This window comes from Phaethon aethereus (genome assembly GCF_964289735.1).
Source record: "Phaethon aethereus genome assembly, chromosome: 5".
Lineage (NCBI taxonomy): Eukaryota > Metazoa > Chordata > Aves > Phaethontiformes > Phaethontidae > Phaethon > Phaethon aethereus.
The window spans coordinates 38,343,186-38,371,165 of NC_138579.1; the positions used below are offsets into that span (position 1 = coordinate 38,343,186).

A 27,980-nucleotide genomic window follows, 5' to 3' on the forward strand; every position below is an offset into this window, starting at 1 on the left:
ATACACAGAAATACTGTGTAATTATGCAGGTATGGAAGAAATTGCTGTGTCCAGAAAAAAAAAAGTATGGAAGGTGAATATCCCTAAATATAATTCTTTGTAATGTAGCCAAGTACAGCAGACTAATGAAGGCCAACAATAAATACAATAAGTGTCTTACTGTATATACAAATTTTGAGTACATACTGCTAGAATTTTTGACATAATGTAACTGTTTGAAACAGTTGTGAATTAAAAAAAAATATTTTGAAAGGTCTGAATGCACAAACATGCTCTCTCAATATTGTTTCATTGATCAGAGAGTGTTTTGCATGAAAGCTTATTTTCAGTTTTACCCTAGTTTCCTAATACTTTCATGTCCATGTGGGAGGGTGAAAAACAAAAGAATCCAGCTTTATTCCCCCCAAAAGTTGTAGTTTTCCTCACAGCCCCATATGCTGATTGATGAGTACGTATCTGTACCCTCCTGGTATTGTAATTTATTTTTCCTTTCTTTTCATCTTAAACATGACCAAAGCTGGGCCATGGTATGCCTTCTGCTTTTCATCACGTGTATGAAGTTAACCAGTAGGTGTCAAGCTTCTGCCCTTGTGAACAGCCTTTCATCTCCTGGAAACTGCCACCACAAGGAGCTTCCCTGCCTAAGCAGAGACCCACGGTTGAACCTGTAGGTCAGACATAAAGCTCTGGATATTCTGGAGGAAGGATATTTTCACAGAATCACAGAATCACTAAAGTTGGAGAGGACCTTCAAGATCACCAAGTCCAACCATCAACCCAACGCCACCATGCCCCCTAAACTATGTCCTGAAGTGCCACATCCACACATTTTTTGAATACTTCGAGATGGTGACTCCACCACCTCCCTGGGCAGCCTGTTCCAATGCTTGACCACAAAGAAATTTTTCCTAATATCCAATCTAAACCTCCCCTGGCGCAACTTGAGGCCATATCCTCTCGTCCTATCGCTGGTTACTTGGGAGAAGAGACCAACACCCTCGTCACCACAACCCCCTTTCAGGTAGTTGTAGAGAGCGATAAGGTCTCCCCTCAGCATCCTCTTCTCCAGACTGAACAACCCCAGTTCCCTCAGCCACTCCTTGTAAGACTTGTGCTCCAGACCCCTCACCAGCTTCGTTGCCCTTCTTTGGACACACTCCAGCACCTCAGCATCCTTCTTGTAGTGAGGGGCCCAAAATCGAACACAGTATTCAAGGTGCAGCCTCACTAGTGCCACGTACAGGGGCACGATCACTTCCCTACTCCTGCTGGCCACACTATTTCTGATACAGGCCAGGAGGCTGTTGGCCTTCTTGGCCACCTGGGCACACTGCTGAAGCTTGCCCATGGCTGCCCACTCTGCTGGTAGTATCAGCCTGGATCTTCTGGAGCCTGGAGACTTCCCCTGTGCCTCCACACAGGAGTAAATGTATCTCAGTGACTCACCGGAGACTTGTAGTACATGATTTGTCTGTTTCTTAGAACAAACCATCGTCTCTTCCACATCTTCACGTGGCTACCCATTTTCAGCAAGTAACCCGATTTCTCCATGGGTTCCTGAAGAGCAAAGAGGAGAGGAGGTTATCTTGCACCTCTCAAAACACAAATGAAAGAGTGCTGAGATCAAGCTCAGGCATTTGCTGCATCTCCAGTATTTTCCACTTTACTCTGCCTGATGGGAGTAGCAGCCATCCAAGGTCAGTGCTCTCTGCTCTACTTGGAGAAAGTCCTAGACTATCTGTGTAGTTGCAAATGCTTTTTAGTAAAGAAGGCATCTGAAGATTATTTCACTGATTGTTTGATGCAATGAAAACTTACTTGTCTTCCTACCACAGCAGTGATTTTCCAAATAAAAGTGAAGGCTGGCTCTAAGCCATGATTAGACTCCTGTTCTTTGTCTGCTTGATCTCTTACATTCAAGAGTACAGAATTTAATGCTGCCCATGTTTGAGGTTTTTTCTAGGCCAAAATATTTTATCCTGTCTTCTTCTTTCCTCTGAATTTCCAAACTTGTTTTGTTCACAAAAGTGTAAGGCCATCATTAAAGTAGATTATGACTACAGGAAGTCAGTACATCAGGAAAGAATACAGCTCTTGATACTTATACTTTTACCTATCCACATAACAGAAATTGCACCTTCTTTTGAGGCATCAGATAGTGCCTTTTTATATAAACTAGCTGGACCAACAACTCAGTCTGTCAGAGCATCACTTTGCAAGGCATAACTCAATGTACTGTAGTTACGCTTCTTCTTTTTCAAGGCCGAGGCTCTGTTTGCATCTCTTCACAATTGTGAGGTGGCAAGACTTACATTACACATTCCACCATCAGTGGAATAGCAAGATGTTCGCTGTAGCTTATGTTCTGGCTCCGAATAGTCACCATCCAAGGAGTAGGCATCAGGAGGGATGGCATAGTCACTCTCGGAGCTCAGTGAGGACATAGATACACCTGTTCAAAATAAAGGAAAGAATGAGAATCATGGCTACACAGAAGCATGCACTGAATACTTCACACACTGAAATTTTGAGTTCACCATTAAGGCTTTTTTATTCAAAAAGAACAAATCAGATCAGACTTTGAAAACTCAAACCCCACTAACCAAACTTGTGAGACCTTTATTTTTTTTTTCCCTAGGAAGACAAAGTAGTGAGAGTGAGTTTTGAATACTGACAGTGAAATAAATTTGTTACTGAATGAACAGATATTAAAAAAAAAATTAAAAAAAAAAAATCAACTGACTTGTTGTCTAAAGCACAAACATGCTGTTTTCAGCTTGGAAACATCCATTATAAAGCCTCAAGCCCCTGTCATTCAGATTAAAGAAAAGGCTCCCTCACCAGCCATGGGGATTTGCTTTCTGTGAATCTTCCACCACTGGTCTATGGCAATGCACAGATACATCAAATGCATCACAACAGAAGTTAAGGCTACATGAAATGGGATTCTATTTTATTGACTACTGTTTGTAATGAAAATTCCACTCAAGGATCCAGTTTCACCTTCCCAGCCTTTAAGAAAAATTGTCCTAGCCAGGACCCAAATCACCTGATGCCTCTCAAAAATAGGAAAGATTTGCTTACTGCTCAAGAAATTATCAGCCAGTGACAGAGACAAAAAACATTTTCTTTAATGTGTCAGTACTAGCTTGCTTACAAGGAGAAGTCACAGAAAAATTATGGATGGCTTCACTGGATATGTGATGAATTTGGGAGATCAATCCTTCCCACAATCTTAAGATTAGAAATTGCCTGGATGGAAATCTACCAGCAGTAAAAAAACCCATCTAAGAGGAAAAGTTGCTACTGAGTAGCTGTTGATGTCTGCACACATTCTGGAAGAACTCCTTATTAGCATCACCAAGGCTGAGCATTTGCCTGTCACTGATGCTTTTCAGGACCTCTTGCCTCACCTGTGAGGACAGAGTTCATGCTGCTCAGTAGCAATACTCCCACTTTACCTCTCTTCACTGCACGAGGGCTGCCTGGCATGCTGGCTTTCCTGTTCTCGGATCCAGCAGTAGAAGTCCTGAAGCTGGCATGGGAGCCACAGTCATCATCAGAGCCTGAAGACTCATCTAAGAAAGGCACATTGCTGATCTGTGTGGCTTTCTGGAAAACAGACCTGTATGGTCAGCGGCTGAGGGAACAGCTTCCCCAGGACAATGCTCAACAAGGAGACAGAGCAATCAATGCAGGCCCTTCATTTTCACATTGCCTTGCCCACTACTGTCCCAGGGCTCCTCATTTCCTCCCTTTCTCATCCAAGAAATTCCAAGCTGGACTCTCTAGTCTGATCTGTTTGGGTCTCCTCTGGTTACACCCTCCTACTGTTCCACAAGCCCTGTGCTTCCCCGTAAGTTCTCAAGAGCCCTCTTCCATTTCATTCTCTAGGCTAAACCCCCTATCATCCCTAGGTTTCTACAGCCTCATAGTGCACTCTGCAGCTTCCTGGGCCAAACCTTGCTGCAGTGTTCTGTATTCCTAAATACATTTATCATCTGCCACTCCTTCCGCATTCTTTTGGTGTCCAGTACTTCCTGGCATTCTCTAATTTTCTTTCCTTCACTGCAGAGCTTCATCGCATTCTCTCTCAAACTACTAGCAGCCCTGGACCATGCTTTTCATAACAGGAACAGTGACGTAAGTCCTTACCCCCTTCAGCGTAGTGTAAACTGGCACGGTGACATTTCTGTAGATGAGACAGGTAAATGGCCCAGAAGTTGAACACGAGAAATTGGAAACTGGGAAAATTCAGAGAGAGAGCAAGAGAGCAAATAAGACAAACTGGTGAAAAGGAGGATGTTTTAATGGAGAGATCCATGTATGCATGTAAGAACTTTGGAACATCAAATAATTGAGGACTGCCATCCTGGACATGTTGGGCTCAGAAAGGCCAGGGGATGTGTTATTAACTACATAAAGTTCCCGGAGAGAGCATTGCAACTGTCTCTATTTAGCCTGTAAGACATCTTACCCACCCTATGCTCGCCATGGTACAATGGCAATCCGGCACACCGTGTCCAAACAGGCAAAAGCCATAACAAGGGAAAGCGACGGTGAATCACAAGACTAAAAGCAGGCCACAGACATGCAGAGGAAGAACAGTGTCAGCGAAAGTGATGAAGGACATAATGGAGACCCTGAAGATGTCACTGAATGTAGGGGCTCAAACAGCCCAGCACCAACCATCCCTGAAATCAGATGTATCCTCCTCCCTTCCTTTTCTTTATCGTGGCTATGTTCAAAATCAAATTTACTTTGAAAACAGGCAAGGAAATGAAGAAATGTTAATAGCCAGAAGCTCAGGTCCCACACTGTCACTGCAAAGTCCCTCTAAGGATGGATCTTGTCTAGAACTTACAGCAGCTGGAAGTATCATTCACCACGGCCACTTCAGACAACCTCATGCCAGACTTGGCCACAGCATAGATTCGACTCTCCTGAAACGATAATACCGTGAACAGCAATGGTCAGACAAAAACATGATTCCTGCAAAAAGAAATGCTTGTGTCACAGAATCATATCATAATCACACCTTTGGGCAGGAAAGAGGGGCCCTCTAAGAAAGATTGCTCTATTCCACCAGATGTTGCATGAATGACCATTAGTGGAAATGTGCATCTGTGGGCGATTCCCTGAATCACAACAGACTTGGCTTGTAAAGGCTACAGCGAGAGAGTATCCCCAGATTGGAACACCTACATGCAATTATCAATAAGCCATGACAATTACTACATCACAGCTTGGAAAAAGGTGTTTTTACCACTTTATGAACAACACATTAAAATGAATCAATAAGAGCCCTAAACCAGGACAATTTATTTAGTCACCACCTGCAAAGGACTCCCATTCTCTGACAAGGGAATGAAAGAAATGCCTGGAATGATCTCAATAAGCCTATGTCTCAGTTATAACAACACATGGAGCTTTCAGTTCAAAGGATCTCCAAGTGCTTCACAAATTGTTAAAAATTCCAAGGGGGGAACCCAAACCTGTAACTAAATGCAATGTTATGACTAAAACGTCAACCAGTCTAAAATGGATAAAAATCAAAGCTCGGAATCCTCTTACTGCTCCTTAAGCATACAACCAACCACTATCAGATAACACACATAATAAATATACATGAAAGTACCTAAGACCACAAAGTCAAGTACACCAAAAAAAAAAGTGACAGAATTAGTATTTTCTGTATCCATACAGAATCACTAAGGTTGGAAAGGACCTTCAAGATCATCAAGTCCAACCGTTAATCCAGCGCCACCATGTTCCCTAAACCATGTCCTGAAACACCACATCCACACATTTTTTGAACACTTCCAGAGGTGGCGACTCCACCACCTCCCTGGGCAGCCTGTTCCAATGCCTGACCACCCTCTCGGTGAAGAAATTTTTCCTAATATCCAATCTAAACCTCCCCTGGTGCAACTTGAGGCCAATTCCTCTCGTCCTATCGCTGGTTACTTGGGAGAAGAGACCAACACCCTCGTCACCACAACCCCCTGTCAGGTAGTTGTAGAGAGCGATAAGGTCTCCCCCCAGCCTCCTCTTCTCCAGACTAAACAACCCCGGTTCCCTCAGTCACTCCTCATAAGACTTGTGCTCCAGATGCCTCACCAGCTTCGTTGCCCTTCTCTGGACACGCTCCAGCACCTCAGCATCCTTCTTGTAGTGAGGGGCCCAAAACTGAACACGGTATTCGAGGTGCGGCCTCACCAGTGCCGAGTACAGGGGCACGATCACTTCCCTACTCCTGCTGGCCACACTATACATACAGATTCAGTCTCTAATGATATATTATATGCATTTTTTTCCCCAGACACTTTCTATTCAGGGTACATAATGGACATTTCTTACTGATTAAGCTGCTATTTAATATTCTATTCATGCTTCAGTATTTGACATAGTTAAATTTGCCCTACTTGGATACACTTACTTGACTCTGGTCTGAAGACAAAAAAATTGATTTTTCATGTTGTATTTCTGACTATAATACTGCAATGCTTCATAAACATTAATAAAAAATTTTACAAAAATCCTGGGAGGGACATTGATGGGTGCTATCACTATTTTCCAGACAAGGAACTCAGATATAAGTTCTTTGAAGTATCCAGTATCTTTGGAGCACCCATTTCAAGATGTCTAAGACCTGACTTTTTGAAAATTGAGCATCATATAACATTATTTGTAATAAAAACAAGTGAATACAGTTGCAGCAGAGAAGTTCTCAGTGCTTCTCTAATCAAATTTACTTGCCAAACTCAAGTTAGACATTCAGAAGGTGTGTGTGGAGCTGATGATCACCTGTGAAAAATTTAGCTTAAGGGACTAGAACCACCTTATCTGGGAACTCTAGATCAGAAAAAGGAATAGCAGCCAATCTCTGAGACTTATTTCTCTTCTTCAAAGTGAGTACACTGTTCATGACACCTTTCTGGCTTTTGCAGCAAATAAAACAGACATCTTAAACTGCAGTTTCTTCTACTACAATATCCAGCTTAATTCTCAGCACAGTTCCATATCATGGACTGAATGAAAAAAGATTCCTCTGGAAAAACAGCTGTGATTATACCGAGGTTTAAATTGGTATATAAAGGACACAGCCAAAGATCACAAATAATGTTAAGTTTTCATAGAAAAAAATTATAAAACATGAGGATTAACAAGTGCTTGACTTTACACCTTCAATAAACCACTTGTCTGCCTATGCCTTTAAAAAAGCAAATTGAAAATAATGGAGTTACCTCTTTTGATACTACATTGATTTCCACCAAGTTTATCAGATTGACACATTAGCAAATAATCCAATCATCTGAACTAACAAGTAACTGAAAGTGCTAATAAGCTTCTCTCTCACATGAAGTAAGCAACAGGACATGTATATTCACAAAATTTTCCTCATAGCAGAAGTATACCATGAGATAGAAATGCAGACATCTAATCCATGTATCTTTTCTAGTATTCACAGCTTTTTCTGACTCTGAAACTATCTGGTCTGGTCCATTCACTTGCATTTATGACTCACTTTTCTATCTTAAACACATGACGGCAAAACTAAGGATTAACTTTTGATGACCCATAAGAATAAACCACAAGGCAGCACCTCTTGACTTTGAGTACTATTTTCTTCTATGGAATATTTTTCTCCTTATAAAGAGAAAAGGAAAAAAATAACTGTCAGTGGAACCAGCATGCTCCATGGTCTAGAACTGTCAGACTAGGTGGTTCAGAAATGTGACTGATGTCCACAGGAAATAATTGCTTGACACCAAGGGCCGCTGTAGCCTAACTACTGAGCACTTCTCAGAAATAAGTGGCACTTCTCAGACCGTTGTCCTTGCATTTCTTACCCATGATGGGAATCTGTGCAGCGGTGGTGTGGGAGGTTTACCGCCTGGGTCAAGTATGCCAGCCTCAGAACTCACAGCTTCAATTTGCCCCGCAGATAAGTGATTGATTTCCTCACATGCTCCAGCTTCTTCCCTCACCAGGCCATGTTCTGTCTCCATCTTCTCCAGTACCCTATCATCATCAATGTCTGTCTCCTTCACTTGCCCATGACAGACTGGAGAGTCTGTTATGGGCTGAAAGGTGTTAGCCTCTAAGTTCGTTACATGATGGAAAGAATTAGCCCCTGGCTGTGGTTGGCTGTAATGTCTCTTGGCTAGTTGGATACTGTCTCTTGGTGTATTGGGAGTTCGTATTTTTGGAAAGGTCATACTACTGCCAAGGCTGCATTCCCTTCCTGGACAGAAGGAATGTGCTGTAACAGCTGATGTTGACACAACCAGTGGTGGCTCAGCAGTCTGGAGGCAGCCCTCAAGCATGCTCCTTATTTCTCCTGAGGAAGAGGAGTCCAGCCGGTGGGAGCGGAACTTGGCACTCAGATCATCAGATAAGCGGGTGCCGTCCAAAGCCACTTGTTGCAAGGTGCTCATGGTGCTATGGTTTCCTTCCAAAGATGACTGGAAAGTCAAAGCCTCAAGGATTCTTGTGGCCTCAGCTGGAGGGTCCAGTGATGTGGAATCAGAGCACCCTAACCTGTATTCAGAACTTACAGCTGGGAATATATCTTTATCTGTGGAAAGATTCCAGCTTGATGGGTCAGGCATGAGCTTCAGTGTTCTCTGGGAAAGCAGAGATTTATCCTCTCCATCCTCAGTAAAGGTGTCATTGGCAAGGACTATGTTTGCTGAAGAGAGGACACGTTTGGTAGGTCCTGTCTGACACACCTGTCTGAAACCAGGTGCAAGGAGCACAGATTTCTGGTCTATCTTCTCAGCAAGAGAGGCCTGTGATGCTCTGGGCTTCAGAGAATTACAGCTCCAAAGAGATTCAAAGGGAGGAATGCTAGTCATATCTACAACAGAGGAGAACATACGGTTAGGGCATTCAAATGCTTTACTGTCTAAGATGTTACTTGCTAGTGTTAAGTTGTTCATGTCTGTTATATTTCAATAGCACCCTGGCCTGGTTAGGACTATACAGAATGGAAAGGAGATGGCTGGGCACAGCTATAACAGAAATGTTATATATTTATAACTGGAAATAGTACAGAGAAGATGAATAGGAAAAGATTTATCACTGTTTCTTACAAAGGTGGAATTAAGGGGTGCCTAATGAAATTATCAGGCAGTGTGTTTGAAATTTACAGAAGGAATTTTTTTCAGACAAAAAAGGGAAATAGAATGCTGTGGTGTACAAAAGATAGGCCAGAAAGAGTCATTTATCAGTGGTACAAACTACAGTTTAAGCAGAAGTTCTGGTCTAGGAACTTCCTGAAACACTGACAGCAGAAGCTGGAAGGGTACATGGACAGAAGGACAGCTCTACTTGCAATATTTTCTACACTCTTTCCTGAAACATCCACAGCCAACCAGGAGACAGGATACTGGCCTAGGCAAGCTTTCAGTCTGACTCAATATAGCAGTTTTTACTCTTACCCATGCACAATTATGTCTCTTCTCTTGAGAGCAACGAGAGGGAAATGCACCCACCCATACAATACTTCGGCAAAAACCATCTAAGTGGCCAGAACACTGCTTAGTGTGGCTTTTAACTTCAATGGACCTACAGTGATTTAAGCCATCAAAAAATCTCGTATGGCTCCTCTCATTCCCAGGGACCAGATGAGGCTTCCAGCATATGTATGGAGACCTTCATCACACCAGTCAGTGAGGTTACTCTCTTTTCAATAATCTCCCTAGAGCTTTTTGCTATCTATTTGTGCTGTATGACCCAAGCAGCGCTTTTTGTCAACAAGTTTTATAGCAGTTACTTATATGTTTTTGTTGTAAAAACTTCCTTTTTTTTTCCAGCCTCTTCAGATGCTGTGTTAGAAGATGACATAAAAGATAGATCCTAGATTGTCTCCATCGTTACTTCCTGTTTAGTACCTATACTTTATAATTCTACTTTCTTTCCATCATTATCAGATTTAAAGACTGTCTCGATTCTACAGGTTCTGCAGAATAGCAGCTTTAGAGTATGAGAGTGTGGATGAAACTTGGAAATGGCAGAGAATGTTACTTCACTTTGTGATTTTGATTCACCTTGGCATTTATATATTGCCTGACTGAAAAAAAAAAAAAAAAATCAAGTCATACGATGCTTTGGAAATTGCATAAATATGGGTGAGTGTGACTCTGCACAGCTATTGCTGAAAACACTGCTTGAACATCAAACTCAACAGGCATTGCTTAACCGCTAAGGGGATTTACAAGGAAGTAGAAACAAAACGGAAGACACAAAGTAACGGAGGGAAGGTCAAACAGCAGAATAAATCACTGTTGATTGCGGAGAGGGCGAAATCTGCCCTTGGAAACAAAGCTGCGAAAAAGACAACCATGAGAGGCTGACCTTGGCACTTGAGTCACAAGGAACTGAATGCTAACAGAGTTATTCCCAACACATAGCACTGGTGCACACACAAATCCTGGCACACGTTTTCTGCTGCCCCAGAGGTAAATCATTAGTGTAGACTGAAAAGAGGCCACTCATTTTAACTATTATTGGTATTTTTGCAGCTTCCTAGATGTGACAGGAGATGAAGCAGAGGAAGCTGTTACAATCAGCATGGCAAGCAAGAAGAGATTTTTCTCTCTGCGGAGGCCTCTGAATTCAGCCTGGGACAGCGAGTCTAGGGGGGCAAGAGGAGAGGGGAGAGCTGTTTACTGCCCACAGAGTTGGGATTCAGGGAACACTTAATACCAGATTATTAACGCAGCTTACCAGCCATTCTCTTTTTGTAAACATCCAGAGCCAGAGGGGATGAGAAAAACCCAGTCATAAAGCATTTAGCTAGAAACGTGGTGGGATTTAGAAGGAATTTTGCCCTATTCCCTTGCTGCAGAGTGACAGGAATGCCAGAAAGACTTCTGCAGGAAAGAAATGCCCCCTGCCTGCATCCCCATTGAAGTTCTGGTCACTAGCTCATCTTACTGTTACCAAACTAAGGTCATTAAAAAAAAAGGGGGTGGGAGAAAATGGCTAAGAGAGAATTTCCTCTTCAAACTGTGTTGCGATGAAACGTTGATTTCAGGCCCTGAAGACCAAAGTTCTCCATCTATCCACCAAACAAGAACCACAAAAGCACAAGCACTGTGAACCGCCTTCTCCAACCCAACTTGATAGCACAAGAGGAAGCACAAGAGGAACCCAGATTCTAAAGGCAGACCAGGCAGCTGCTGCCTTGGCCTGTTCAGTCCTCAGTTACTCAGCTTACATGCCAGCAGAGTTTCTGTGGGGACAAGAACAATTTGCACATGGATGTAAAGTGAAATACCTCAGGGACTCCTACTCTGCACGACTGAAGTGAATAAAGAGTTTTGCTATGTATTTCAATGAGTGCTTCTAAATCAGGAGCTCAGTGCCTTATTTTAATGGCAAAAGCAGACTGAAAAAAAATGGGCCTCTGTTCAATTGCTGGTGGGAAATCAATTAAGAGTTTAAGGCAGGTAAGCAATGTTATTTCCATCTTAAAAATGGACCCACTGAGGAAGAGAGCAATGCTACTGCTTGTTCACTGTCACAAGTACTAATTTCTGACAAAGTTAACAACACAACCCAGGAATGCTGACTTCCACTCTTGTGGTGGTTACTAGGCTACAATGCCAGGTGAACACATTTACCTTGCAATGTATCCTGAAGGGCTTCAATTTGCTCCGTCAGCCTCTGATTACAGTTTTTCAGGTGGTAATTTTCTAGCTCAAGCTATGAAACAACAATAATACAAACTGAAAAATAATGCAAAACTGTATGTGCGTGTGTTCCGCTATACAGAACATCTCTTCATCTTTATTACATTCAAGTGTCTTAATAGGAAATGGAAAAAAGGATGGGCGAGTCTACCAGTCATCTTGAAATCCTTCTACTCAGCAGCCCCACTGGCAACTCACTTAAACACTTTGCTGTGCTTTCTCAAATAGCCTGTGTACATACTATTCGCACTTCTCAAATAGGTCTTTTAATCTCCTTCCCTGCTACTGTTTATCATTTACTCCTGTTCCAGAAATAACTGTCATGAAAGAGACAATCAAAAAAGTATTTCCCAGGAGAAGCATTTTTCCCTCTCACCCTGTATGTGGTAAGAGGAGATCCCCTGGATCCAAGGGACCAAAGAAAATCAAACATTAAGGGTGTGTTTATATTTGCAATTAATGCACAAGTGATTCTTTGCAAATTTGCCTTACATCTTTGCTTGAAGTGTCTCAGCATACTCTTAAACACAGCAGTGGTGCGCTCAAAGAGGCTTCCCTCTTGATGGAATAGAAGTTGAAATTGCACCCATGGTGTTCTCTAGAGCGACCCATTTGCAACACAGATGCAAAGTCCTTCAGTTGGCAGTGGTCCAGTTGTGCACGGTATACACCTAGAATCAGGTGCATATCACGAACATTCACGAACTTCATAGCCAGTAAAGACACAATGTGAATGTAGGGTCCTGGATTCAGAGCAGGTCACACCAAGTCAACCCCTGTGCTTCCTCCTCTGTGCTGCACCAGTCAGTAATATAGATGCACCTTAAGTTATTTCATATAGGAAAATGAAAGAGAAGCAGCACAGCAGCTCAGTGAAATATCTAGGCAATCTAACGAGATTACAAAGTCACATTTTAACACAATTAGTGGCCACAAAGACTGCTTCTTCCAACTCCAACAAATTCCCTTTCTGGCATAAACTGGGAAATCTATGCCTTTAATTTGGAATAAAAGGGAAAGACCAGATAGCCCCACGCCCACTTGTAAACTATTACTGCATCTTCAAAAGCGCATGCTGACCCATTGCTATCTCTCAGTTTTTCTAGAGGGTATTGAATTAGGCACAGATACAGGCATAAGTCCACAGAATGGATAGGAGGGAGAGGTTAGACATGCGAAAATGCTGGGCAGTGGAAAACAGCATTAGTCAGAGGTGGCAAATTAAGGAAGAGCAAAGAACATGTGTTTGTGTCACAGCTGCTTCGTCAGAAAAAGGACCAGAAATTGCACCCAGAGAAAAAAAGGGAGAGGCAGAAGCAAGCTAGGTGAAAGCCACTTGTGACTAGTAAATCTTCTTCAGAGACTTTCAGTCATTAGTGACTTCACAGTCATTTATAGCTTGCCCAAAGCAGTAAATAGCACTCAGTAAGAGGGATGACCCTAGCTCTGCAACTGTGTGCGTAGGGCCAAGCAAGCAGAAAGCCTCTGTGGCAGATTGACTGTCCTCTGACTCTTGTCCTACATAGAAGCCCCCTGGCAGTGCAACCACTGTACCTACTCGTAGGCCTTGAAACCTGGCAGCAAGCTAAAGACTCACCTCTCTCAGCTTAAATGTTACCCACTCTTTGATCTTGGCAGCTTTCTCTTGAACAATCTTGGCTTCCTCAGTCCTCAACTCTTTCTGTGCCAAAAAAGAGAGATTAGAGGCATTAGGAAAGTACAACTAACTGTTCTCAGTAAGTTACTGCATCAGGAGTTACTTAAACACTGACGATTCCATTCCAGATGTAAGATTTAAGACTGCTATTTGGATATTATTATTTAGCTGGCCTCTGAAAAATCAAGCTCTAATTGTCTTACATTGTCCCTGGAGTCAAATTCAGAGGGTTGTTTCAAGAGTTTTTTGGGGAATAGCAAAATCCAGCTCAAGTAACAATTGCCCACCTACCACAGTTGTTGGGGTTTTTTTTGAGTACAGTCTGCAACTTTTCCTGTTTTAGACGGTGTTGCAATGTTGCTGTTGAGCATCTGTAGTGTACCCCAGCCTACACATACACATTGTTGGCTGAGGTTAGTAAGAATTAAGCAGTGCCTGTAAGTGATTTAAAAACCACTGTAATAATTCCAAGAAAAAAAGCATTCAACTGCTGCAAGCACAGGTGTAGATTACAGAATTTAAAGATGCATGAGATGGAAACTAATACCAACAATGTATTTAACACATACACAATATTCTCACTGAGAAAGTAAATTACTTAAAAAAAAAAAAATAGCAGACTTCAGACTCAAGAAAAAAAAGGTTCAAAACTTGACCTTGAAACACTAAGACCTGCTAGGAGATTTTGAGATGGTGTAAATGGTTATATGTTTACATATCCATTAAAACAGGCTCTATTCCACACGAAGGTGTTATGGGAATACTGTTGAATTGCACAATGAATATTTTTCCCCCAAGTACCTGCTTGGGCAATATTGCCACAACATCATTTTTGCAGCTGTGTTTTCTCAGCTGCGCTTTTTTGCTTTTCTGGGAATTTCCTTTGAAAGATGCTGGATTGATAGTATGATCACCTGAAGCCTTCTGTTCATCTCCTCTGTGGCTTCATCAGAAGCCATGTCACTGAAAGGTCTCCTATCTCCGTAACGATTTAAACAACTACAAAGAGAAATCAGTTCCAGGAGCAAGGGAGGGAGGGGGAATATACTCTGTATGGCACATTCAGCCCTGATTTCTTTTTAATTAAATGGACAAAGGTAATACCTTCTGGCAGCAGTCAGTGGTTTCCTTGCTAGATTTTTTTTTCAGACACAAACAAACACCAGTAATTATGATATAAAAATGTCAGTGCTTCCTCCCGCTTTAAGTTTTTCACAATGAAGAATGTAAGTTCACTTAATAAATACCATATAAATACACATTAGACTGCAGGAAATTCTTTCAAAATTTTAATCGCCACATGCTATTCATCACCACGACTGCACATTTAAAAATTCTTCTTCAAATATGTTTGCTGATTTTAAAATAGACCTTGGTAACATTACATGTAGCAGTAACATTTGTAGTTGAGCATAATGAAATACAAGTTATCAAATATGACGCTTCAAGAAGAGGATTTATTATTATATTTATTTTTCTCCTTGAATATGGCTGTGTGTGTTCCTAATCATGAGGTACCAGCCTTTGCTGGAGTCAGAATATTAGATGTGCCTGCTGGTCTGAACTGATCTGGCACATACAGTGGATCTACCATAGTCCTCTGAATATCCATCACATGGGTAATGCCTTTGAATCCCTAATGACCTGGATTTGTCTCAGATCAGGGACCAAGAGGTGAAAGATTCAGATTACTGCTATGCTACACAGTAAGTGCAATGCCAAGATTTTATTTAGGGTCCTAAAGTAGCATAGTGACATGATGACAGCATTGTCACAGAGCTTAGCAAGCCCTGCCCCTAAGCAGACCCAATTCACTCAGGCACAGCACCCATAGATGCAGTTATTGTGCTTTAAGATCCAGAAGCAGTTAGAGATTCTTTGTGTCCCATGCTATTGTGTGGTCCAGACATGACCTCAGTGTTCTCTTATTAATGCTCTGAACTCCACAGCTCTTCCCATCCCAGTGAAAACAAATAGAATGCCTTACAGGGACCCTTAGTGACCTTCCAGCACTGCCACCATCCCACCCCATTCTGAAACTAAACCAACAACCCGGATAAAAACTGTTTCTTGTCGGACATTGTCAAGCTTTGGCTTTCATTTCTAGAACCTCATTTTGCCTCTTTTTGCCAGAATAAAAAGATTTCTACTAACAAAACATTTTTCCCCACTCGTGTTTATTGATTTTAATCAAATCACACCTCACATTTTTGGGTAAATCAGAATTTCTTCCATCTTTGATTGCAAGAGCTCTTTCCAGACCTTGATCACTATTGTAGATCCTTCCAAACACCCTTCTCCTCCAAAATGCAGAAACTTCATCTACATTCTGCCTGAGCAAGGTGGCCTGGGGAAGTGCCTGACCACACTACATTTGGTCTGAGTAAGTTCAGACAGCTTACCAATCTATTTTGCCCTTGAAATAAGTGACAATTAGTTAAATGTAAAACGTAACTCAAAGGCAAAGTACTTTTTTGTGTAAAATTCTAATGAGCTATTTCCATTTAAAAGTAATTTACTTAGTGACATATAAGAATACCTCATTTCTCATGTTATAAATACCACAGGGCAAGGCTTTTACTAGAGCTGAAACACAAGCTACAGCAGAGCTTGTAGATGTAGCTCTTTCCTTCCGTCAACTGAGAATGGAAGACACTAAGAACTATCCATACTGGGAAACAGCTGCTCTTTTATAATAAGGACATCTGACAAGAGATGAACTATACTAAAGGATTGCTGAGGACTGGGAGAAGTCCCTTACCATGAAGCAGCATATGCCGAGTCAGAGATGGGCTACATAAAATGATTTTTCAGAGCAATCTATACACTAGGAAGCCAGAGAAATACTGTGACCAGACTCTAGCTTTACAATTTAGGGTCTCAACACTGACATAAGGAAGTCCTTCAAGGACATTGACCAATCTCCTCTAATGAAGAGACAAGGGCTACTGAGACTGAATGGATGCTTTTGCCTGAAAAGAAAAAGGAAGGAGAGGATCTTGCACTGAGCCGAGCATCATTTTACAGCTGATCCAAAGGCAACTGAGAGGCTAATATGTAGTGGAGACATAATCCATACCTTTGAAACATACATTACAGAATCCCTCCAACTCGTGAAAGCTAAAGGTCTCCCTGCAGAAAATATCCTTACCTGTTTTGCTAGCTGTGTCTCCAATTTGTTGATCAGATCTTCCTTTCCTTGCACTGTGCCCATCAACTCCTGGTATTTCCTGTGCAGACTGTTGTCTGATTCATCGGTCTTCATGTTGGCTAGTTTTACCTTCTCTTCCATAACTCTGACCTGTAATGACAGCCAGAGGGATAAAAAAAAACAAACACAAAACAATGCAAATGAAGGAGCTGCTTGTTTAGCAGAAAGACCCTAACTGAGAGTATTTGTGGGTTTCATATTTTTGAAGTCAGGAAAGGAAGGAAAAAAAGCCAAACCCTACAGGTCACACTTAAGTTTATATGCACATTTGTGAAAAGGACATTGTCCATTCATTTGTAATGCTGAAGCATTAACAGATGCAAACTGAACCATGAACAGATAAACACATTGTGGATTGTAAAATATTTGCCCACTATTAGTCAGAGAGACCATACAGGCACTATAGTCTACATAGACATATGGGCAAGGTACACAACATTTTCCTCGTTTTCAATGACATTGTCAGCTTTTTACCTCATTCACTACCAAGGCATACACCACAAAACCCTGGCCATTTGCTCCAGATCAAGATTTCTATAAGGAAATGTACTATGGAGTTCCTTCCTCCTCCTATCCCCAGCTTAGACGATGTTTTGGCAGCTTCTGGCTTTCTGACAAGCGTTTTCTCCAGACCTGCTAAGGAGCTACCACGTTAGCTTTGCCTATCTTTGAGCACCTGCGAATGCCAATGCTTGTTCATCTCAGCAAGATATGCACCAGTGTAATGCTCCTTCACTACAGACAAAGTTTCAATGCACAAACAGGTTTTTAGCAAATTTTTAAAACCTCTTTGCTTTCTTCAGAACCTATGTCGCTCAATCCGCCAGTCTGTTTTATCATTACCTCATCCTATTGCAATGGATTATAAGACTTCGTTTCTAAAGGTGCATGGAATTCCGTCAACTTAACTCAAACCTGCTAAACGCAGCATTTGATGATGGGAAAATACTGGTTCCAACACATCCCAGAGAGACTAAATCTGCACAGAAACGAACTCCAGATACCATTAATTTGGGATGAGTTTGGAACCAGGAAGGTAGAATGCAGGCAGTGATGTGAGCACTTCATAGAGTCTGTGCAACTCATGCTCTGTTGAGCAGCCTACACTTCATACTTGCAGAAGCTGTGTTTTGTCCTCCTGTCTGCCTGCATTAGGCAGAGAAGCAAACTGCCTCTTCCTCATACTGAATCAGAAAGGTAGGCACCCAACATCCGAGCCAGAAAACTAAGCCTGCTGTGTCGGATGTGTTTTCATTAGAGTTTAGGGTGATTATAGTAAAAAGAAATGGCCCCTCCTTTCTGTCTGATGCCCAAATGCTGACTCTGTACTGGAGGCTCAGAGAGGGGACTGCAAACATGTGATTTCCTTAATTGAGGTTGGCAGCTACAGAGAGTCCATTGAATTAACAAATCCACCCCCCACCCCCCCTGACTCCTGGAGAGAAAGATAACAAGGGATTTTGCCCTTGATGTGGATCCCTCTCATTTGTCAGCTGTTTCTCATTCATGGTGAATGTATGGAAGGGAAGGGAATGGTCCTATTCCCATGCTGTCACTTCTCCAGGCTGTCAGGCAGCAATGAAGTATTTCTCTGAGAACACTTATCTCTGGATGTGGATAAGACTGCTGGAAAGGCAAACTTTGGGGGTTGCTAGTCTTTAGGACCTGTCAATACATGGCTGCAGAACTGCTGGTGGCAGGTTAGAGAATGCAACCCTCATTTCTGCTGGTGGTAGGTGAGTAAAGGCAACCCTCATTTCTCCTACACCTTCCCAGCCAAGTTCTCCCTTTCTTGCCCATTCTCTGACCTGGATTTGACTTGCTCTCCATCTGCTCCCTTGATGTCGTGGCATCTTACCATATCATTGACATCTACTCTTGCCATTAAGGTGTCTGCTAGTGTGATACCTCCTTCATTGTCCTGTGCCAATAATGATTTCCTGCTGGTGCTGTCACAGTGATGATGTTACCTTTGCCTGTCTTGATTGGGTGTGGACTTGCTGATAGCCCTCTCAAGAACAACTCTTGTTCTTGGTTGGCAGTTGCTGATCTAGCATAGAGGCCAACAGCATAGTGATTTGACGTACCATCTTTCCTATATTCAAGCTGGTCAGAAAAAACCTTGATGCCAATAGCAAACTGGTGTGGTATAGTTCATTCTGCAGACAGAATACCTTACGAAGTATTTCAAGTTCTCAATTCCTAGGCAATATGTTTGCCAGTGCTTATAACACTGCATATTCAGTCCTTCACTACTGAAGTCATCTTTGACAGCCATTCTTGGCCATCTTGCATGCCTTTTAGTTCTGCGCTTTAATCTCTGACTCAGTGCTCAGTCCTGCAGCTCTTGTCCAGCTGCAGGGAGCTTGTTCACTTCAAACCTTCCCTTCAGCAGTCATCTGCAGTGATGCAGGAGCTCAGACCATCCAGCCCTTCTTGGCTCTTTTGTTTTTATAATACTCCTTACAGTGCAGACTGTACAACAGTCTGCTTCCCAAAGGTCCATCATTCTTTATAGCCTTTTCACAAGCTGAAGTCTCCCTCTCTTCCCTTCTCCATTATTCAAGAACCACAGAAGGACAATAAGCCTAATTTTTAGATGGTTACAGTAATACGCAATGAATCCAGCTCTTACTGCTTTTCTCCATGTGCTCCCAAGCCAAAGCAGTAATTACTAAAAAGAAAGTCCAAAACAACTGATATGTTTTGCAGACACACCCTTATACTTCTTTTGCAGAACCTTCTCTACTTGTAGAGAAGAGACAAGTCCTTACCAGTACTCTTAAGTATTTGTTTTCTGAGGACCTGCCAGGCAGCTCTATCTTTGCACTTTAATCCTGAAATACAACATCCCCTTCCTTTTCCATAACCGAGCAAGGAGGTAAAGGCTGTGAAGCTGACAGGCTGAAAACCAGGTGCTGGTTTTCACTTAGGGTTGAACCTATTTAGGTGCCTGTTCATAGCTCAAGCTCAAAGACTGGGAAGTAGACCAGAAAATCTGTTCACCACTGCAAATCAGCGTTTCCGTAGCAGAGCACAGCACGGTAGAGTGCTGTCTGTATGCTAGACTGGATGGAATGTAGAGTAAGTTACTGCTGGGCTTGTACCAGAGCAACCATAAGAGAATCTCTTACCTGTTTCTCTGCATCCTCAGCTCTTTGCTCTGCTTCGATCACTCTCTGTTCCAATTCCTGCATCTTCAAGAGCCAGAAGAAAAGGAGGGGAGAGAGGGGAAAAAAGAAATTAACATCATCTGGAAATTCACCTGTTTTGCACAGGAATCCTCCATTTCTTGTGCAGTTCTACAGATCTTTGGCATCTTTTGAGTTAACTGGACAGCTCTGATCAGGGGGAAAAAAAAAAACCCTTTGACCTTTTCCAGTCTTCTGCCCTACTTTGAATTTACCGGAACTGTTTTCTCATTAGTGAGCTTCATCATTCATTACACGGGTCAAAGGAATAGTCCCAAAGTCTTAACCCCATCTCTACAATTTACACACCATGAGCTGTCCCTGCAAGAAGCCTGTCTACAGCATGCCATTCTTTCCTGGTTTTACTTCAGCTAGGATTCATTCACAAAGGTAAATAAAAATGAATACATGTTGGAAAGCTCACAGCAGGTTCTTTATGATGCCACGTTATAACCAAAGAATACTTTGCTTTTGCTTCAAAAGCATCACAGGCTCATAACTGACAAAATTAACAATTATCTCAGTTTTCCTATGCTTTTCATTTGGGAGCTCCGCAAACTGACAATTCTGTGATTCTTTATCTGAGCATTGCTGCTATTGAAGTCAAAGCACGCTGAATAGAATTTTATTCTAAGTGTATATAAATCACTTCACTCTCAGTGAAATGCAGATGTATCTGGGGTTCCTCTAACAACTTACCACTAGAGCTCAGTCATTTTTTGGGGGGTTTTTTCTTCTTTTTTTAAAATAGCAACTAAGGATCTCCTTCAGTGCTTGCAAGGTCATCTTCCACAACCTGCCCTGCTTTGACGGGTCTCAGATTTAAGCCCAGTAATATGAAGTCAGTGACACTAAGTTTCATCCACTAAGCTGCAAAATTTGAGGAATGCTTCATAGAGTTTCCAGCATTTACTTGTGATTTACTAAGGTAGGAATGACATAGAAGCAGCTTCAGAAGATTAGAGGAATCATGCTTCAAGCATGATTGAAGCTTGATTCCCCTTACAGAAAACAAACTGCAAGGGGAACTGAGCTCCTTTTCTCTCCAATGCATTTTATGATTCTTGATAAAGCACTGGACCCAAGTATTCAGGTTGGTCACTATGAGGACCAAACCAATACTTCTGAAGATGGGACTTGGGTCCCTTGGGTTGATCACCCAGAATGGAGATGACAACATTCCTGTGTTTCCATTTCTATTCCTTCAGATGGCAACAAAACAACTCTCCTCTTCATACATACACATTGATCATAAGAGCAGACTGGCACCTATTGACAAACATATTGGAATGATACATATATGTAGACATCTCAATGGTCATATAACTAAAAAAAGCCATGCCATAACAAATTCAAACCAGGAAGATCAGAAAGTGCCACATTTAGCATGATACCTCTCAGGTTTCCTTTTTCAGTGGAGCAATCAAGGACATCACAGTCTATGGAGTTTAATATCCAAATCAAGGACACTTCTTTGGCAGAGGAACAGACAGATGCCACAAAAGATTGCACAGACAGCCAAAGCTGCTCTGACCAAAGACTCTGACTCTGAGAGTCTTGGTAGAGACTGAGCTCAAGGCAATCCAACACCAACAGCAGCGGCCTGGGTTACGACATGAGTCTGCGTCCATTAGGAACAGTGATCTACCCATGCATTTATCCATTAGTTTCTGGATAGTCATCACCATAGACAGATAGCAGCAAAACATACTGGTGAAAGACAGATGCTAACTGGAGACATAATACACCTTGTGAAACAAAGACTGTTTATGCCAGTAGGTTCAGAGTCAAAGGCCTCTGATAGTTTTCCGATGAATTGACAGGGTCTACATTCACAGCACAGATTTTAGATGAATCTCAGCATTTTCCCAGAGGCTAATTAGTCTATTTCTTAGTTAGGCTAATTAGTCTAATTCTTAGACTAATAATTCAATCCTCGACAAGGTGGGTGATATCCATGAAAGACTCAGGTTATTTTAAGACGACAGCACTGTTCTGACTGAAAAAAAACTCCTTGTCCCAGCCTCATAACAGTTTGCTTTGCATTGCTAGCAGTCCTGGATCCTGATCAGGTCAGAGAATGTATGTGGGGACCATTCCTGATCACTAAGAGTTACGAAACCTCTTGTGCAAGCAGGGTGACCTGGCTAAGTTCCAGTCAAATCAATTATTTTGTCACCCTAATGCCCTCCGTAGCATTAAATGAACTTGCACTTTTCTTAACTTCCTGTACCACATTGTTGGGTTGTCCTACTATGAACTGTTAAATAACTGCTGTGTTTCTCATGTACACAAAAAGATTATTTCACCCATCACTGGTGTCAGCTTTCTCACTGGAGCGCATTCAGATTTAATACTCCATGCTTGTAAGGCTCTTTCAAATCCCTCAATGAATTAATAATAATGCTTGGGATTTACATGGGTCCTTTCATTGAAAATGCTTTATAATTTGACAAATGCTACTAAGCAACTTGACCCAGGTCACATAAAAACCGTAGTGACCAAGCCAAATTCAAGTAACTTGTCTCCCAAATATTAGCCCAGACAGCTTGTATGGAGAAAAATGGGCCCAGTTGTATAGCCATGCTTGCATGAGATGAAAGAGGCTTTTCCCAAGTGTTCATTGTTTAGTGAAGATAGGAGCAGGTTAAAAGATACCCAGATGGCCCTTTTAAAAGCTGCAAAAGTTCCTCCTATCAACCATTCACACAGGCTTTCCCTCTCCTGATGGCTCAGAACAGCTAAACAAAATTGAGTGAAAAAAAGTTCCTGCCTATCTCAGCCTGATTTTCCTCCTGTTGTTCTCTTCCAGAGCTCACTCCTAACCAGGTCATCTTGCTGCCAAGGCAACGGCCTGCCATGTCGCTCACCAGCAGAGAAGCATCCCTTTCTTTGTCTGTGTACAAGAAAATCAGAGTGGAAACAACTGCCTGTTTCCAAAGAGACCAGATCCCTGCTGATGTCCACAACAAGGCAGGACCCAGGGGTCTCGTGCCCTGCGGGGGTCCAGCAGGATGGCAGAGCTTTGTCTTGGAGGCCAGGGGTTGGGGTCCCTCTGCTGTGCTGCCCCGCAGACAGGCTCTGTGCAGCTTGGGCAGCACTGCTCGATAGGTAAGACCAGGCTACCAATGTGGAAGTTCACACCATGTGAACTAGGGCACTGGCAGTTTAAACCGTTGGGGTTTAAATTCCTCATGTTCTGAACAGCAATCTAGATTATTCGATCTAAGCGGCTTTTAAAAATCTGAAGTATTTAAACTGTTAGCGCACATTGTACTATCACCACCAGCCATGAGTAGTTAGGGTTTTTTTGTAAGTTAAAATAGTAAAATCTGCCTTAAAATCATAAAATTGGTTATAAAGACTAATTTACAACATGGGGGGGGGGGTGTCATGTTTACAAGCCTTTCAATCAGCAGCTCCCAGATTCCTGAGACAACATAGCTGGTGAGCAAGTATCACACTGCTGTTAACAGTGTTCTTCACTTTTGCTGGCAAAACCACTTTTTTTTTTTATTTTCCTCTTGTTGCAAACCATATCAGAGGATGTCAGGGGCAATGCTCACCACAGGTTGGCAACACAGCTTCAAACTGCCCACTTCACATTTTAAGACCTTCTCCCCCCCGCCAAAAAACCTTTTCGAAAACACACTACTCTTTCAAGTAAGTCTGAATCTCTTCATTCTCACAGATAGAACTGTAAGAAAAAAAACCTGCTATAAAATCTATGATAAGAAGCCCTGGAGCTGGCATCACTATGCCTAAAGCATGTGCCTCCTTCGGTTCTGCATCACTTCCCATCTGACGGGGAGAAGGATGCAGCATGGACAGAAGCCCCAGTTGCTGTGACTGCTGGGGAGTCACAGGGAGCCCTGTGGCAACTGGGGGGAAGGAGGGTCTCAGCAAGTCATTGCAGGGTGGTGAGGAACCTGAGGCACAGGACACTTCCCAACAGCAGTGTTCAGCATGAGCACTGTGTGCTGAGCACCTGCTCTCGTGCCTCGCAAGAGTCCACCTGCATCAGGAGAGCCTACTGGAGCTGCCCCACAGTCCCTGAGGCTCTCCCCTTCCTGCCCACATGACATTCACAGTATTGCAAACCTGCTAGCTCTTTGACCCTTCAAGTAAGTCTACGAGGGACTGCGCTGTACAAGTAGTTACAGAGTAACCTGATCACTGAACCGAGCTGCTCCTTAATCTTAACAAAGGGAACATCGCTTTGACTGAAAGGCTGGATTAATGACAGCCAGGTCCCTTCCTTGAGGGGCCTCCTGAAGCAGATGAAAATTTCATTCTCTGCCATGGCCCACAAACCTCCCTAAAGAGATAGTCAAAAGGTGTCTGGCAAGTCTGTTCTCCAAAAAGAAAGTTTGATAGGTGGTTTTGTTTGTTTTGCACAGGGGTAGTCAGGAAATTTCTCAAAGCAGAAATTAATAAAGCATGAGGCCGCAGGTTCCACAATGCGGCAAATATAGAGTATTGCACACAAGTATTGGTTGTCTTTACCAGACCTGCACCACATCTATATACGATTTTTTTTTTTTAATGCGTCTTTATCTAAGTGGAGTTTACAACCACTTCAATGTTTTTCAGGGTAAGTAATCACTAAGGTCCATCTCAGAAGCTACCTTGAAAAGATTAAGAGGGTGCTCAGAATTGCATAATTTCTTAATATATAACGGGTGGAATGAACGTCTCATGCAGTATACACCATTAGTAGAAATGTAATTACACTGAAACCAAGGATGAAAATTGCTCCACTCTGAAGTGGATGTCATTTGGATGTTTCTACATCCAGAACAAACAAACAAGAACATACACATAGAAGTTACATAATACAAAATGGAGCAAAAGTGAGTTTAGAACATATCTGTCATCAGGTAAAGCTTAAAAGCTTTTGGAGTAAACTGCAGTCAGTTGTGAAGATTTCAACTTCATTAGCAAACTACCACTGAAAGAAACTGTTCTCACTTTCCAATAGTAATTGAATATCTGAACAATCTTGAACTGGACTGTAATAATGTAAGCCACATTTTGAAACAAAGGAGCCCCACAGCAACCTACAAACTTGGATTTTATGCAAATTAGAGGTTAGTGAAAAAGCTTCAATTCAAATTGAAAAATAACTCACTTTAAGGTAAAGAAAACACATCAAAAATCCACACTGTGATGGAAACAAAAACCAAACAAACCCCCAATAAAACCCTCAAATCTTTGACAGTCCTTTCCCGTAGGATTGCAAACAAGTTCACTTAGTGCACTTGAAAGAGATTAGTAGGAGATGCCTCTAAAACCACAGATGCCATGCAAGTTTCTAACATCCAGATCTCAAAGGTCTCTCAGTCCTGCTCTTCAGTATCACCAAAATGTTTTGACTGGATATGCAATGTTACTCTAACACTATGGCAGTACACGTACCCCTGTCCCGTCTTTTAACATTATAGCATAATTTGCACTCCTGTAAGCTTTTCTGTTGCCAGCCAAGTCCTGATCCTGCTGTGCTTATCAAAAACATCCATCTTTGCTCTGCAGCTGCCTCAGTTACTTCAGATATCCAGAATCTTGCTGGGTACAGTGCTTTGCAGTAGTACCCAAATACCTGGTGATCTTCCAGTAAACAAGGCCAAATTCTTATTTTCACTAGCCACTTCACACCACTCTGCCAGGCACATCTCTGTATCTCAAGTGATAAGCAGAGTGCAATGATATACTGTAATCAAGGAAGAGAGCCTCACTGCAAGTAATAGTTTTACTGGATACCTCAGCGTTTAGGGATTTTTTTTGCTTTCATGCCATAACTCAGTGCAAAGTAGAAGAAGCAACCACTGCCCCACCTTCTCAGCTAACAGCTCTCGGATCTTGCTTGCCTGCAAGCGAAATTTGAAGAGCTGGGACTCCAATGCAAGGCATCGCTTTTGCCAGTCCATACAGCTGCCATTCTCCACTGTGAGTTCTGCCATTGTGAAGTTAATCATCCATTTGGGATGTCGTCTGAGGTGCTCTAAAAATCCTACAGAATAGAAGAGGGAAAAAGCAAACAAACTTATTTTAGACAGGCAAACTTTTCACCCTTTGTGCCTAGTCTTCCTTGGTCCATCTTACAGGACTGGTAACATAAAGGCCATTTCTTCTGCAAGCAGAAGATGAAATGGTACTGTCCCAAGTTATTGATATTGCCCTCTGCCAGAGGTCACTCCTTTAATGGATAACAGATAAATATTCAAATAAACTTTTACCTTTAAAGTGAGTAAATAATTTACTAATGCATCATACTGTATATTCCACAAACAGCCTTACTGGCATCCTTACAGCCTTGCTCAGCATCTACCTATAAACTAGGAGTATTTTTACTCTTTTGTACCATTTATGGTTGTAAAATCTCAAGTCATTAAAACTTCTTAAGCATAACTCCTGTCATACAGCCATTATTAACTTGGGGCACCAGTGCTTCATCTCATACAGACCATGTTGAGAGGATGTGATGTATGAAGCAACAGTGTTCCCAATACCTAACTACTCAATACAGTCAACCCACAGTAAGAAAAGAAGAGTAGCTGTACCACAGTATCTAAACAATTGGTCTGTTAAAATACAAAGATATTCCAGCCAGGAATAAGCTAGGACTGAAGACAAAACATGCAGGTCTACTGAAGTCCCTTGTAGACATCAAGAGATATACGTAACTCCACAAAGTGGAAAAGCTGTGGTTTTTGAAGGTTTTTTTTTCTTACTCAGTAACTGTTTAGACATTTCAGATACTTTGTGCTCATTGTAAAAGATATATAAAATGTAGGTAATAAGTGTCCTTGATCAAATTCAGGCCTCTGTGAACACTCACAAAAAGGTTTATAATATCAACTCAGTGTATGCAGTCCAGCAGCCAGCTGTATTACCCTCCAATAACAAATGCTTACAAAGCCAGAACAGTTATTAGTTCATCAGCTTCATCAAAACACTGAAATCCATACTTAAAGAAACTTCTCATGTGCTCACAGGCAAACTTGGTGCTTTCCTGAACTGTGACCAAAGTAACAGACCAAGACTTGGGAGAGAGCAGTGAAGTCACTCAGCCTCACTGCCTTTACAGCTGCCTTTGCAGGGTGGGAAAGCTTAAGATGTCCCTCTAGTTGTACCCACTTGCCAGGACACCTGAGACTCAAGTTACCCTAAATATACATAATAGTGTAAGTATACATAACACAGCAAGCCACTTGACCCAGCTATATCCCTGCTGTTCTGAGTTAAGGAAGACACATTTCATACCCTTTAGATACAAACATTACCTGTGAGTTATTTTATATATCCTTGCTTTGTTCAGCAACAGAAAGTTTTCCAGGCAGCAAGTTGCCTGCCTTTCCAATGATTTGTGAAATACTATTCCAGGTAAGAAGGTACGTTTAAGTAAAACAAGGAAAAGGCATCTGATGTAGTTGAAGATGTCCCTGCTCACTGCAGGGGGGCTGGACTAGATGACCTTTAAAGGTCCGTTCCAACACAAACTATTCTATGATTCTATGTCCAGTACTGCATCACTGAAAACACTCTGTGATAGGAAGACCAGTACTCTACAAGCTGTACACCTGCAGCTTTACAGAAGCCATCCTTTTCCACAGCCCCATCCAGCACATCAATCTAATCTCTAGCCCTAGCTCCTTGCCAGGCATTTAACCAGGTTACCTTGGACACACTTCACAATACTGTAGGGTTTCCCTCTAAGGGAGTGCTATCAGTCCTTCTCAAGCCAAAAGAGTACATTAAGCCATGGAAGGATCCTACAACACCATAGGTTTGTTTACAGCTAACTCTGTTCTGGACATAATAATTCAGCTCTCAAATGAAATTCTGTTCTCTTTCATACAGGTATGAAGATATTTTAGTCTTTATTCATAGTGTTTAAGTCCAAGGAGGACATAACGAATGAATGGGATAAACTCTAATGGCACGAAGTAAAATGAATCTGATTTACCTTACAGCTTATGCTAGAACAAAAGTAATTTCCTCAGTCCATAACTTCTGGTTGAACTAAAATGCCCCGTTCTGAATAGGAAGCCTAAGGTTGGGATAGATGTCCTGAATCATTAAGTCTTGTTCCTTCTCACTGTAGACAACTGCATCATATAATCCCTTTCATAAATGAACACAGCCCTTCCCTAGAACCATGCAGGCAGTGTTGCTCCCATTATTCCTGTTGTTCTAGAACCTCACCCCCCTAATGAGCT

At 42.0% G+C, this 27,980-nt stretch overlaps 1 protein-coding gene across 1 annotated transcript in view; it reads right to left on the reverse strand.

Moving 5' to 3' along the window:
• PLEKHH1 (pleckstrin homology, MyTH4 and FERM domain containing H1) overlaps nt 1-25,721 on the reverse strand; it is a gene marked incomplete at its 5' end in the record, with an annotated part of 46,572 nt that extends 20,851 nt beyond the window's left edge. Inside the window, 12 exon segments of the mRNA XM_082000275.1 lie at nt 1,447-1,557; nt 2,313-2,452; nt 3,462-3,612; nt 4,156-4,244; nt 4,865-4,950; nt 4,952-4,992; nt 7,854-8,863; nt 11,634-11,715; nt 13,300-13,383; nt 16,511-16,660; nt 19,705-19,767; nt 25,596-25,721. Of these exon segments, the coding sequence (XP_081856401.1) occupies nt 1,447-1,557; nt 2,313-2,452; nt 3,462-3,612; nt 4,156-4,244; nt 4,865-4,950; nt 4,952-4,992; nt 7,854-8,863; nt 11,634-11,715; nt 13,300-13,383; nt 16,511-16,660; nt 19,705-19,767; nt 25,596-25,721 (2,133 nt within the window).
• Nucleotides 25,722-27,980: the final 2,259 nt, after the last annotated feature.